The sequence below is a fragment of the Bidens hawaiensis genome, unplaced genomic scaffold, assembly GCF_021521415.1.
Source record: "Bidens hawaiensis isolate Kalapana, Puna unplaced genomic scaffold, B.hawaiensis_p1.1 tig00030301_1, whole genome shotgun sequence".
Classification (NCBI taxonomy): domain Eukaryota; kingdom Viridiplantae; phylum Streptophyta; class Magnoliopsida; order Asterales; family Asteraceae; genus Bidens; species Bidens hawaiensis.
In genome coordinates, this window is record NW_027495056.1 from 175976 (window position 1) to 188535 (window position 12560).

The following is a 12560-nucleotide window of genomic DNA, read 5'->3' on the forward strand; positions in this document are numbered from 1 at the left end:
GAAAAATTATAATTAATGGCGGCGCAAGTTAGTCAGGCGCCTCAGGCGGTTAACGGTGGCGGTGGGGCCCAGCAGTTTGTGCCGACGTCCCTGTATGTTGGGGATTTGGAGTTTAACGTGACGGATGCTCAGCTGTTTGAGATGTTTAACCAGTTGGGTCAAGTGGTGTCGGTTAGGGTTTGCAGGGATTTGTCTACAAGAAGGTCTCTTGGTTATGGTTATGTCAACTACATGAACCCTCAAGATGGTTAGTTACTTATGTTCAAATTTATTATTATTATTTTAGTTGTTTGTTTGATGCTGGTTGAGTTTGTATGCAAATAAGTTGTTGTTTGAAACAAGATAGTATACATTGTATCTTTAATGGATAAGCATTTTTTTTTGCCAAATACTGATTGCCGTAGCCACTACTCGATTTTCATGTTTTCGGTATTGGTACCATTTGATTTCGGTATTTTTAATGGTATTGGCCCTGATTGCTACCAAACCGAAGAAATGGGTATGATATTTGGTATTGGTAATTGATTTTCATGATTTCATATCGGTACCATTTAATTTTGGTATTTTTAATGGTGTCGACCCTGATTGCTACTGAACCGAAGAAACGGGTACGGTATTTGGTATCGGCAATTGATTTTCATGTTTTGGTATCGGTACCGTTTGATTTCGGTATTTTTGATGGTGCCAACACCGACTGGTACCGAATCGAAAAAGTCGGTACTGTATTTGGAATATGGTTTATCTCGTTTTCAGTATCGGTATATTTTGGTACGGTACCGATTTTATCCTTAGTATCTCTAATGCTTGTCTGAAAAGTATACCAAGGGTCTATAGTTGGAAAAACCGGTTGACGAATTAAGTTAGCTAAGTAGTTACTTTTATAGATCTTTATGTTGGTATTGTTATGTGATGCTTTTAGTTTAAAAAATGTTGGAGTTATTTGAAAGTTTAAAGAGTTTCAGGTTTTTTTAGTAATTTGGTTGCATATAGAGCATTGCTTACAACAAAGATGTGTAAATAAAAAGTTAGGCTTTTATGTTAATTGTGGTGGTTGTTAACTTATTCTGTTATGGCTTATAATCATTTTGAGGTGCTTCTTACCTTTTTGTGTTAATTGATAATAACAGCTGCAAGGGCTATCGAGGTGCTGAATTTCACTCCTCTCAATGGAAAGTCAATCAGGATAATGTATTCTCATCGGGATCCTAGTGTGCGTAAAAGTGGCTCTGGAAATATCTTTATCAAGGTATTTAAACATTAATATTCATCTTTGTATGCATATATGTTATGTTTTTTACTAATCAATGTTTTTGTTTTTTTTAATATTTATAGAATTTGGATAAAGCAATTGACCAAAAAGCTCTACATGACACTTTTTCCACATTCGGAAACATTCTCTCATGCAAGATAGCTACTGATTCAACTGGTCAATCAAAGGGCTATGGATTCGTGCAGTACGACAGCGAGGAGTCTGCACAACAAGCAATTGAGAAACTCAATGGCATGCTTCTGAATGACAAACAAGTATACGTGGGCCCCTTCTTACGCAAGCAAGAACGAGACTTGGCTGTTGACAAGACCAGGTTCACTAACGTCTTTGTTAAAAACCTCTCTGAATCGACAACCGATGAGGATTTAAGCAAGGCATTTGGTGAATATGGTACCATCACTAGTGCTGTTGTAATGAGGGATGCTGAGGGTAACTCGAAATGCTTTGGATTTGTTAATTTTGAGAATGCTGAAGATGCTGCTAGAGCCGTTGAAGGGCTTAATGGTCAAAAGTTTGATGATAAAGAATGGTACGTCGGTAAAGCCCAGAAAAAGAGTGAAAGAGAGCAGGAATTGAAACAAAAGTTCGAGCAGAGTATGAAAGAGGCGATTGACAAATCACAGGGGCTAAATTTGTATCTTAAGAATTTAGACGATTCAGTTACTGATGATAGTCTCAGGGAGTATTTTGCACCTTTCGGTACCATAACTTCTTGCAAGGTGATGCGGGATCCTAATGGGACGAGCAAGGGATCGGGCTTTGTTGCATTTTCTACTTCTGAGGAAGCTTCTAGAGCTGTAAGTCAACATGTTTTGCGTTGATCCCATTACATTTTGATTATTATTTTGGTATAAACGGACTGACATGTTTTTGTTTTTATAGCTTATGGAGATGAATGGAAAGATGATTGCTGGAAAGCCTCTTTATGTTGCGCTTGCGCAACGTAAGGAAGATAGAAGGGCACGATTGCAGGTTGGCTAATAAACTTTATTTTTTTTTAGCAGGGAGTTTTTATAGGTAGGCTTTTAAACGAACTTTATGCACACGATTAGGGCATGCTTGTTTCTTTGTTTTAGGGGTGCAAACGAGCCGAGCCCGAGCTCGACTAGGCTCGAGCTCGGCTCGTTTAACTTATGCATAGCTCGAGCTCCAGCTCGGCTCGTCTTGAGCTCTATTTTCAAAGCTCGAGCTCGGCTTGTTAGTAGATTTTCAAGCTCGGCTCGGGCTCGGCTCGTTTACTATTTATTAATTATTTTTTTATATAATTACAAGTATTTATATATATATTTTTTGCTATTATAATTTATGTATAAAATACTATATATTATTTAGTTATTTTTATTTACTTTATATAACATTATATATATTAATTAATAATTATTAAATATATATTTTAAAAAATTATATAATGACAGGCTTGTTTAGGCTCGCGAGCCGGCTCGAGCTCGTTAAGTAAAGCTCGGGCTCTTATATTAAACGAGCTTGCTTTTAGGCTCGAGCTTGGGATCGGGCTCGATTAGGCTCGCTCGATCGAGCTTTTTAACGAGCCGATCTCGAGAGATCGGCTCGTTTGCACCCCTACTTTGTTTAACCTTAACTGAAAAAATGAATGAACATGAATGACTGAATGGACGGGGTTCTGTTGTTCATGTTCGTTAGTTAAGAAAATGAGCATGTTCTTGTTTGTTTATGCTTGTTCTTTAACAGTATATACAAACAAACATAAATGAACGGGCATAACTGAGCTAAAGCTGGTTAAAAATAATGTGAAGAGCAATGCGCTGGTTCTAAAAAGGTATTAATGCTAGACTAAAGTTATTAAGGGTCAAAAAGTTCTATAAATGAATACATTAACGAACGCAAACAAACAAATGTAAACAAACGTAAACTAACGACATAAATGAACAAACAAGACGTGTTCATGTACATTTAACGAATGTTCACTAAACGTTCGGTTCGTTTATAGACCTATTTACAGTGACAACTGCTTTTATTCTATCACCAGTGACGTGCAATAGAAAATAAAGAGAATATATTTATATTTCATACATGCAGGCACAGTTTTCACAGATGCGACCACTTGCAATGGCACCTGCTGGAGCTCCTCGAATGCCAATGTTCCCTCCTGGTGGTCCCGGTCTTGGTCAACAAATGTTCTATGGTCAAGCTCAACCGACTTTCATTCCTCCTCAAGTAACCTTCCTTATTCATGATCAAAATTTATCACTTTATAACCATTTATTGATTTTTTATTTTATGGTTGTATATGCATAGCCTGGTTTTGGGTACCAGCAGCAGCTTGTTCCAGGTATGAGGCCAGGTGGCGGTCCATTACCAAACTTTTTCATGCCAATGGTTCCGCCAGGTCAGCAAGGACAGCGTCCAGGTGGCAGACGTGGTCCCGGGCAGCAGAATCAGCAACAGTCAGTTCCTCTTATGCAGCCTCCGGTATGTTGTACTCTTTAATTGCTATGTTTATAAGGTTTTACAAAGCACTTATCGAGCTTGATTTTTTCAAATCAATAGATGATGCCACGTGGCAGAGTGTACCGTTACCCTCCTGGTCGTGATGTTTCTGCTCCGTATGATATTGGCAGTCCCATGCAGCTGCGTGACACTGCTGCAATCTCTCAGCCGATTCCTATTGGCGCTTTAGCTTCTGCGCTTGCAAATGCTTCTCCATCCGAGCAAAGAACTGTAAAGCTTTTTGGCTCTTTGCATCTCATTAAATGTATATAGAAAATGAAATAATTGATTTATTCACAGACAATGTATGTGCATATCTTGTAGATGTTGGGTGAGAATTTGTACCCGTTAGTGGAACAGCTGGAAGCTGAGTCAGCAGCAAAGGTGACCGGAATGCTGCTGGAGATGGATCAGACGGAGGTTCTGCACTTGTTGGAGTCACCGGAAGCGCTTAAGGCAAAGGTTGCAGAGGCGATGGAGGTTTTGAGGAATGTTGCTCAGCAGCAGCAGCAGCAGCAGCCTGCTGATCAACTTGCTGCGTTGTCGTTGAATGAACTTAACTAATCGAGGTGCTTAGTTTTGGAAGGTTTTATCTTTATGCTATGCTAGTTTGGATTGTTTGGTTTTGATGGTTGTTGACTTTGTTTGACTGGTATCTTGTGTTTTGAGATCTTTACTTATGGTATTGGCTACATTATTATTATTATTATTATTATTATTATTATTATTATTATTATTATTATTATTATTATTATTATTATTATTTCTCGTGTGTTTATTTGGTGATGTTATTGTTGGTATTCTAGTGATCGTTTTATCGAACCTCCAATTCCGTAGTGGCTGCCTCGCCATTAATCGTCTTGGTTATGTTTATGATTCTTTTCGTTGGTTATTTACAAAAAACAAGTTTTTTCGCCGCAGAGTTGTATACTCGGGAGAAATGAAAGCTAACAATTCGTTGAAGCTTTAACTATCCTATTAACAATTCGTTGAAGCTCTAACCACTAAACAAAATCTTAAATATTTAACCTTGAAGTTAAAGAAAGACATGAAAACTAATATGCATTTAGAGTTTGACAATATAGACCAACTTCCTTCAAGCTGTAAATTATGTCCATAATTATAGTAAAAAGATCAAAATTAACCAGCGGCGGAGACTTACGACCAGTGATGTACGGAGACAGATGGAGAATGAAGGCGGCAATAGAAGATGGGTACCTGATTTGTTACTGGCGATGACAAATGAGAGCTGAGTCGTAGACGGCTCGAGACTAAATGTTATTAGTTGCTAGTTTTTTATTTAAGAAGGTGAAGCTAGTATGGGATATCAATGTGTCATTTTGTTGGGAGATGTCAAAAATAAGAAACACATGTGAGGCTATTGAAACGGTGAAACAAAAGATGTGGCTCATAGTCAAAGTTGATAAACAGTTACAATTTTACAGATGCACGTTGTTTAATTAGAAAAATGGTGACTCAAGTATGGGATAATATCAATATATCTCAGGAAATATCAAAAATTGAAAAGCGTGTGTGGCTATTGAAATGGTGACGCAAAGCAGATATACGGCTCATAGTGAAAGTTGATGAATAGCAGTAAAAAATTTTGGTTTAAACTTTCTGAAAACCGAAAATTATTGGCCGCTTTTGGTCGTCAAGGTTTCCATCCCCACCATAAACAAACTGACATTTCACATTTGGTAAATTCACAAAACCTGTTTTAAGTTGGAGGGACTTTCGATTACTGAATCAATCTATAAACCTAGGCCCGATAAACTTCCTGATCAAAGTGTTACGACAACAACCAAAGGATATCATTAACCAACCAAACGTTTTTCATAGTTCCAGGATCATTTCACAGTCACGTTTACACCAACTTTTAGTTGAACTATAAGTTTCAATTGTAATACCGTTTTAACCGCCTGCCATCCAACACTACACATAATATTTACACATTTAGAATCACCATTACTACTCATCAGTATTATTATCATTATTATCCCCAAAGTTATGAAGCCTTCTGCCAATCAAATACCGGTCATCTCTTATTGAGTTGTGAAGCTCGTTGAACCACACATAACACTTCTTTCCACAAAACCACGCCATACTAAAACTGAGACACCCGACCCATGCAAACCTGTAAACCGCCGAGTTAACTATTAACGGGTACCCAAATACCGGAAATACCCCTCTGGCTAACACGTACGGGAAGCATAGAGCCGTTAGCAGCTTCATGCCAATAGGAACAATAATCTCTTTTAGCACCCAAAACCCTTGCAGCCTCGAGAACCCATCGTTTCTCACTCTCTCAAACTTCAATCGCCAGCTGTCGTCCACCAGAGGCGTCATCTGCTCCAGCATTACCAGTTGAGTCCAGAGCTTGAGGAAAATAAGCCCAAAAGCCCAATCCTGATACAAGAGAAATACCGGGCTTTCATCCACCGGGACCCGCATTGGTACAATTACTAAAAGCTCAAACAGTAGTCCGATCAACAGTGGGATCACGAAAATCTGCAAACAAAGCATGCTGCTAAATGAAGCAATGAAAGAGAGAACAAATTACACATATATCTATACTATATTAAAATACATACCAGGAGAATAAAAATGTAATTTTACATAATTTATTGAGCTTAAGTAATTACAACTTTTAAAACATATGGTAGAATCCTTTAAAGCATTTTGTTTACTTTTAAACCAACTTCCTCTCAAGGTTTTTAAACGGCCAGAACTTTTTCATATTCTCTTATAAAAAAAAACACCATAAAAACAAGCATTTTATTCTCTTTAATTTGAGTAAGGTATTGCTATAGTTATTTTTTTATTCAAAAAAAAAATAAAAAAATTAGCATGTTACTTGATTACTCGTGTCTGTGTTCCCCACCGCATCCATGGGCACCCTTAGTGTGTGTGTGTGTGTATTTTTAAAAAACAGGCAGTGAGACATGATATCTTACCCATATTGACAATAATAAAGAACTCCTCACAATAATCGAACACCATTTCCAAATTTGACCAAATAGAACCGTTGCTCGCTCGGTTTTGATTTGGTCAATGGAATATCTAGCAACAGCCAGCAAAGTTGAGATGATATAACTTCCAATAATGAAGGCATATAGATCTGTAAAAATAGAATAAACTTTAGACAAAATATGTTATGCCTTTACGGTCATATTACCAATTCGACCTGAGCTTGTTTTGATATGCTACACAGCCCGACTAAGGCCTGTAAACAGACCGAAGTCACCGAACATTCAGTTAACAGTTCGACCTGATCAACTATGTTCATGAACCGTTCGCTTATACTGTTAACAATGGACATAAACACACACGAACATCTTCATTTTCTTATAAACAAACACGGACAAGAAAACTTTGTTACTTTAATGGTTCGTGTTTGATCATTTGTTTGGTTATAGTTAAACAAACAAACATAAGAATAAGTTTCAAGTTACAACATTCATGAAAACAAGTATCAAGAAAGCAATCATAAGACTAACAAAACTCCTTACCATTGTTTTTCATGCCATGTGTAATTGGGAGAAACGGGGTCGCATTAAACAACGCCCTTCCAAGCGAGACAGGCCCCACAATTAACGCAGAGTTTATAACAAGAAGCGTTATCCAAGCCGCCAACAGAAGCAATACAATGCAGAACACAAATCCATATCTCCTAAAATAATTAAAATGTAATATTACATGTGCCATAAAAGATAATTAGTTTAAATAAAATTTTATCTCAAGTCTTACTCGGAATCAGATTGTTCATCACCATCAGCTTCTGCATTAATATCTTCAGGACCCACAAATCCATCTTGCTCCCCTGGTACGCCATGTAGCCAATCCTGCCTCACCAAATCCTGGTTTCCATTTTCTTGTTCAACAGCGTCCTCGGGTCGGGGCAACAAGAAATCAGTTAAACCAAGCGCCCAACCGACTGCAACAAACCAACAATACAAAAGTGACTTGATTGTGGCCCGCAATTTAAAGTGCTCGATAGCAAACGGGATGCATATTTGAAACAAAAGCATGTTGGCTGGGATCTCGGTAAACGGGTCAGATAATCTGCAAAATACCAAATCATGAACCCATGAGCAAAAGAATCATCAAAATGTAAAAAAGTAAAAAATAATAAGTTTTTAAAAAGAATCTTACGATATATCAATAGGGAAAACGGATGGGGCGATTCGCATAGCAAGTTTAACGGGCAGAAATACAAGCATTACTATTAAGCTCCCGTACACAGCAACCGACAGCAGAACCCTACGGGCGTGTTTGTGCACAGGGTCATCGATTAGATCCCGAAAAGGATTGTAGTTAGGATCCGCTGGATCCCGCAAGAAGTATAAAACACCCTTACGCAATACCTGCAAGATAAATAGTAATTCATAAATTAGGCAGCATGGTAATTAGAATATCAAAATTTCAAAACGTAAAGGTGTCATTTTCAACCCAACCTAAATAGCCAAACCCATACAAAAACAGACGGCTTGGTTTTATGTTCTCGTAATATTCGAACTTCCGATTCGGTTTCGGTTTTGTACTCAATTAAAACCAAAAAAAACAAAACCAAACAGAATTTATAGATTTTTATTTATTATTTTGAACTTTAAGTAACTTATAAGAATTTAATAAATAGGGTAACACAGAAAAATTAGCCAAATATATAATAATCAATTAACTATCATTTGATTAATGCATAAAAAGATTTAGCCGAAATCGCAATTTAAAAAACAAAAACCGAACTGAAGCTGAGAAAACCAAAACCAAAACCAAAAGGTTTAAATATTCAAAAACTGAATTTTCAGATTTTGGTTCGATTTGAGCCCAAATAACGTGCTCTATAAGAATGTGTATTATCGTGTTAATGATATAGCTTCTTAATCTTCATAAATACATTAAAGAGCTAAAAAAAGATGGATTGAATGGTTTTGACCCGAACCCACTATTCATTCTCACCCACTCATTTTGCCACCTCTATTAAAACGAAAGACATATCATACGCATCTACATACCCCTCTAAGAAGGCTGACAAATATGGATATTTGCAACATGTAAATAATCCCAACAGCCCAATGAATCAGCGAGCTCGCCAATGGAGACAAAGAAAAAAAGTCAACTCTTTGACCAATCGACTTCCCAAACATCCTTATGGTACAAATATCAAGCCACCATCCACACATAAGAGGAAAGACTCCTAATTCAACTACCAAAAGAAACGCAACTTTGATAATTGTCACTAAATGTTTCATAGCTGTCACAAACAGCTTAAAAAGAGATGGAATCGTTTCTCCAATTGAAGCAATGCCATAAAACCGTCCCATAATCGGCTCTCCTTTCGTGTACCTACTGACTGTAATGGTTCCAAAGTAGAAAATCACAACCGAAAAGATGAACATGTAACCAACAGCAAGAGTTGTAATATCAGACACCCATGAGGCACCAATGGTTGATTCAATAATATTGTTGGATGATTCAATAATTTCGGTAACGTTTGGTTTTAAAGCTTCTAAAACGTGGTCGACCTTAGAGTTATCTGGGTTGTGATCAGATGTCAGATTTGCAACAGCGGTCAACGTGTTTTTCAGTGTGATATTGGCTAGAGAAAGAGCGTGTTCTGTAAGTGGTACCATAGTTGATAGCATAGGGTTTGCTGTTGAGGATAACAGCCATGATAAATGATGGAGTATAAACCGTCCAAGGTGAAATGGCACGAGTATAATAACACCAATAAATATCATGTTGCTAGCAAGAACCTGTGGGATGAGAAAAGGTATAATAATTAGAAAAAGAAACACAAACATGAATGATAAACCTACATTGCATGAAGTATAATAGAGGTGTGCACGAAACTAAAATAACCGAGCTGCAACCAAAATAGCCAATGTAACCTAACCAAAACGAACCTAAATAAAAAGAAACCAACGATTTAAATTTATGTTTTCTAAAAAACGATTTTTTGGTTGGATTTTGGTTTTGTTAAAACCAATAACCAAAAAACCGATACCGAACACACACACCCAATCCGATTAAATTTTAACTTATAAGGTGTAGACCAAAATTTAGGCCCAAATTGGTAAAAATCCATTTAATTAACAAAAAGATGTATGCCCAAACTCGTTATTTTCGGCCTTATTGTTTTGGCTAAAAGCTTTCAAGCCCAAATGGTAAAACCAAAAAAACTGAAACCCAAACCAAACCCATTGTGAAATCCAAAAACCGAAAAGACCGAAACCAAACAGTATTCAAAATCCAAAAACCAAATTTTCAATTTTCCTTTCAGCTTGAACTCAAAACCCACCCATGCACACCCCTAAAATAAAGGGTTCAGTGGTACTCACAGTAACCGCATTTTCCACCAAATGGAAAAGCGGGCCCTGCATGCCAACAAGTTCATCAAACGGGCCATCCTCTGCACCATCACCACCATCCAACCCATCAAATATCTGTTCAACATGAGCTTCAAGACGAGCCGCTTGCATCTCCAACCTGGCTGCAACATCTTCCGCGTTTCTTCTAATAATATTCCCACCATTCTCACCAGCATTTCTGTTCGCTGGTCTTCTGGCAACACGAGCACCATTTCTATCACCATCCGCCCCCTCAACTTCTCTTAAATGATGCAAATAGTCCCTCAATGAAGTAGCTCCAAGAAATATGAACACAATGCTTGCAGATAGTAAGAACCCATGAAGACAATCAGTTAAAATAAGTGTAGTGGTGATGTGACTCAGAAACAGTTTATGAGCTTCACTAAAACTTCTGATAAATGATAACCGCCATATCCAGAAAGTAATAAATGGTATGATTACAAGCCAAACTGAAAGTACAAAAGTGAGGCGAAGAATAAATTGCAACACGTGATAAGCTTTCAATGATATCCCAACTACAAACTCCTGAAATGGAAGCTTTGCAGGAGCATTTTCGGCATACACAGGAGAAAATGAGAATGGATGCTTGCAAACCTGCAAATCATGTATTTCAGTTATTCAAGTTATCCAAGAATACTCCCATTTGCTAAACTAAAACTTTGTTCATATGGCAATTCTAATAATTGAATCTGGGGGTGCAAACAAGCCGAGGCACTCGAGATCAGGTCAATAATGAGCCAAGCCCGAGCCTCAAATAAAGTTTGTTTAGCTATTGAACCCGAGCTTGAGCCTCAAATAAAGCTTGATTAGTTATCAAGCCCGAGCTTGAGCCTCAAATAAAACTTGCTTAGTTATCAAGCCTGAGCTCAAGCCTTTTCAAGCAGAGCCAAGCCCAGGCCTCAAACAAAGTTTGTTTAGTTATTGAACCCAAGATCGACCCTCAAATAAAGCTTGTTTAGTTATCGAACCCGAGCCCATGTCTTAACAAGCCTGGGGTATTTTTTAACTCTTTTGAACTTCTAGCATTAATTTCACACATCACAGTCGAGCGGAAGCTCCTTTAAGGTACTACACGAACTCAAACCGAGCTCACGTTTAAAGTTTTTCTCAAAATATATAAAAATAACCAAAAACATGTAAAAAACAATTAATATAATATATAGCTTTATAAAAAGATCTCGAAATGAACCAAGCTTGAGCTCTCGTAAGTCAAAACGAACTGAGCTCGTGCTCAACTCCATTTACACCCCTAACTGAATCAAAACACAATGTATTGTAGCCCTAAAAAATAACCTCTCACAAATCACAAGATCTATATCAGTAATAATCAGTTAATCATAAAGCTATACAATAGTTAGCAGAAGGTTTCCTAATCCTATTATCATAATCCACAGTTAGACCTATAAACTATCTAATTAGGAATTATCAATCACACATCAAATTTAACCAATTCAACAAACACCTAATATTATAAACCTATTAGAGAATAATAATAATAATAATAATAATAATAATAATAATAATAATAATAATAAAGCAGCACCTCGCAGTTTCTGGCGTTGCTGTGATTAAGCCACTGAAGAAGACAATCCTGGTGAACAAACTTAATACTACCGCTACAAGCACACGGATACCGTAACGGATTCTCCTCCTCTCCTGGATTCCGGCAGATCCGGCAGACGTCTCCTTCGTCATCATCGTCGTCGTCATCGTACACGCTCGTAGTCGACAAATTCTTATCACTGTTAGCCGAACCAGAAGATACCGACGATGACTCCGGCGGCGCATTGACGGCGGCCAGAAGCGGTTGTTCGTCGTTCACCATGGAGATTGATTCCGTCGATCGGAATATTCTCCTCCGGTGGTGGACAATTGAGATCGGAAGGACGGAAAGAGAAGGTTACGAGGAAATTGTGTGCTGATTGTTAATTGGTGAATGAGTTATTTACGATTCTGGTATCATCTTTAGGGTTGAATATAACTACCCGATGCTAAGGCTATTTGTTGTGGTGAAGTTTTAAGTGCAAGTTAAAGTATTACGTTAATATCACGTAGACATTGAAGTTTTAACTAATACGCTCCTTTAATATCGCGTTGTGGTTTAATGACTCGTTACTATGTTAAAGCTGCACCATTTCTTGTTAAAGTATTTCAGCCCCACCCTTTTCTCCTTTGCCACTTGTGTTAACAGGATTCCAAATACCTCTTTACCACCCGGGCCTTAACCATGTCGCTTACCTTAAAGCTAGTAGTCTTATGGTTTATTGGTTTTCATTTATTGGCTATGTAGCACATATGTGTGTTAGAAGATTAAAGATCTTTTTTCGCGTGATTTAGCTATTTTAATCCATCAATTCTGAAACTTCACTTATGTATATTAAATGGTTCCAAAAGATTCATTCTTAAAGTGCAACGAGAGTCGAGAGTAAGTTTATAATAAAATATTTTCTTTT

At 37.5% G+C, this 12560-nt stretch overlaps 2 protein-coding genes across 2 annotated transcripts; one reads left to right on the forward strand and one right to left on the reverse strand.

The window, feature by feature from the left end:
- LOC143580279 (polyadenylate-binding protein 2-like) lies at nt 1–4418 on the forward strand. The gene is made up of 8 exons (XM_077063357.1): nt 1–247; nt 1128–1246; nt 1333–2067; nt 2153–2242; nt 3326–3463; nt 3545–3718; nt 3797–3967; nt 4061–4418. The coding sequence occupies exons 1-8, from the start codon at nt 16–18 to the stop codon at nt 4298–4300; spliced, it is 1899 nt and encodes a 632-aa protein (XP_076919472.1). The 5' UTR covers nt 1–15; the 3' UTR covers nt 4301–4418.
- Nucleotides 4419–5518: 1100 nt separating this feature from the next.
- Nucleotides 5519–11932, reverse strand: LOC143580288 (putative E3 ubiquitin ligase SUD1). The gene is made up of 8 exons (XM_077063364.1): nt 11651–11932; nt 10078–10701; nt 8752–9492; nt 7892–8103; nt 7487–7801; nt 7249–7409; nt 6694–6857; nt 5519–6247 (listed from the first exon to the last, which is right to left on the reverse strand). Exons 1-8 carry the CDS (start codon nt 11930–11932, stop codon nt 5708–5710), a joined length of 3039 nt encoding a protein of 1012 aa, XP_076919479.1. The 3' UTR covers nt 5519–5707.
- Nucleotides 11933–12560: the final 628 nt, after the last annotated feature.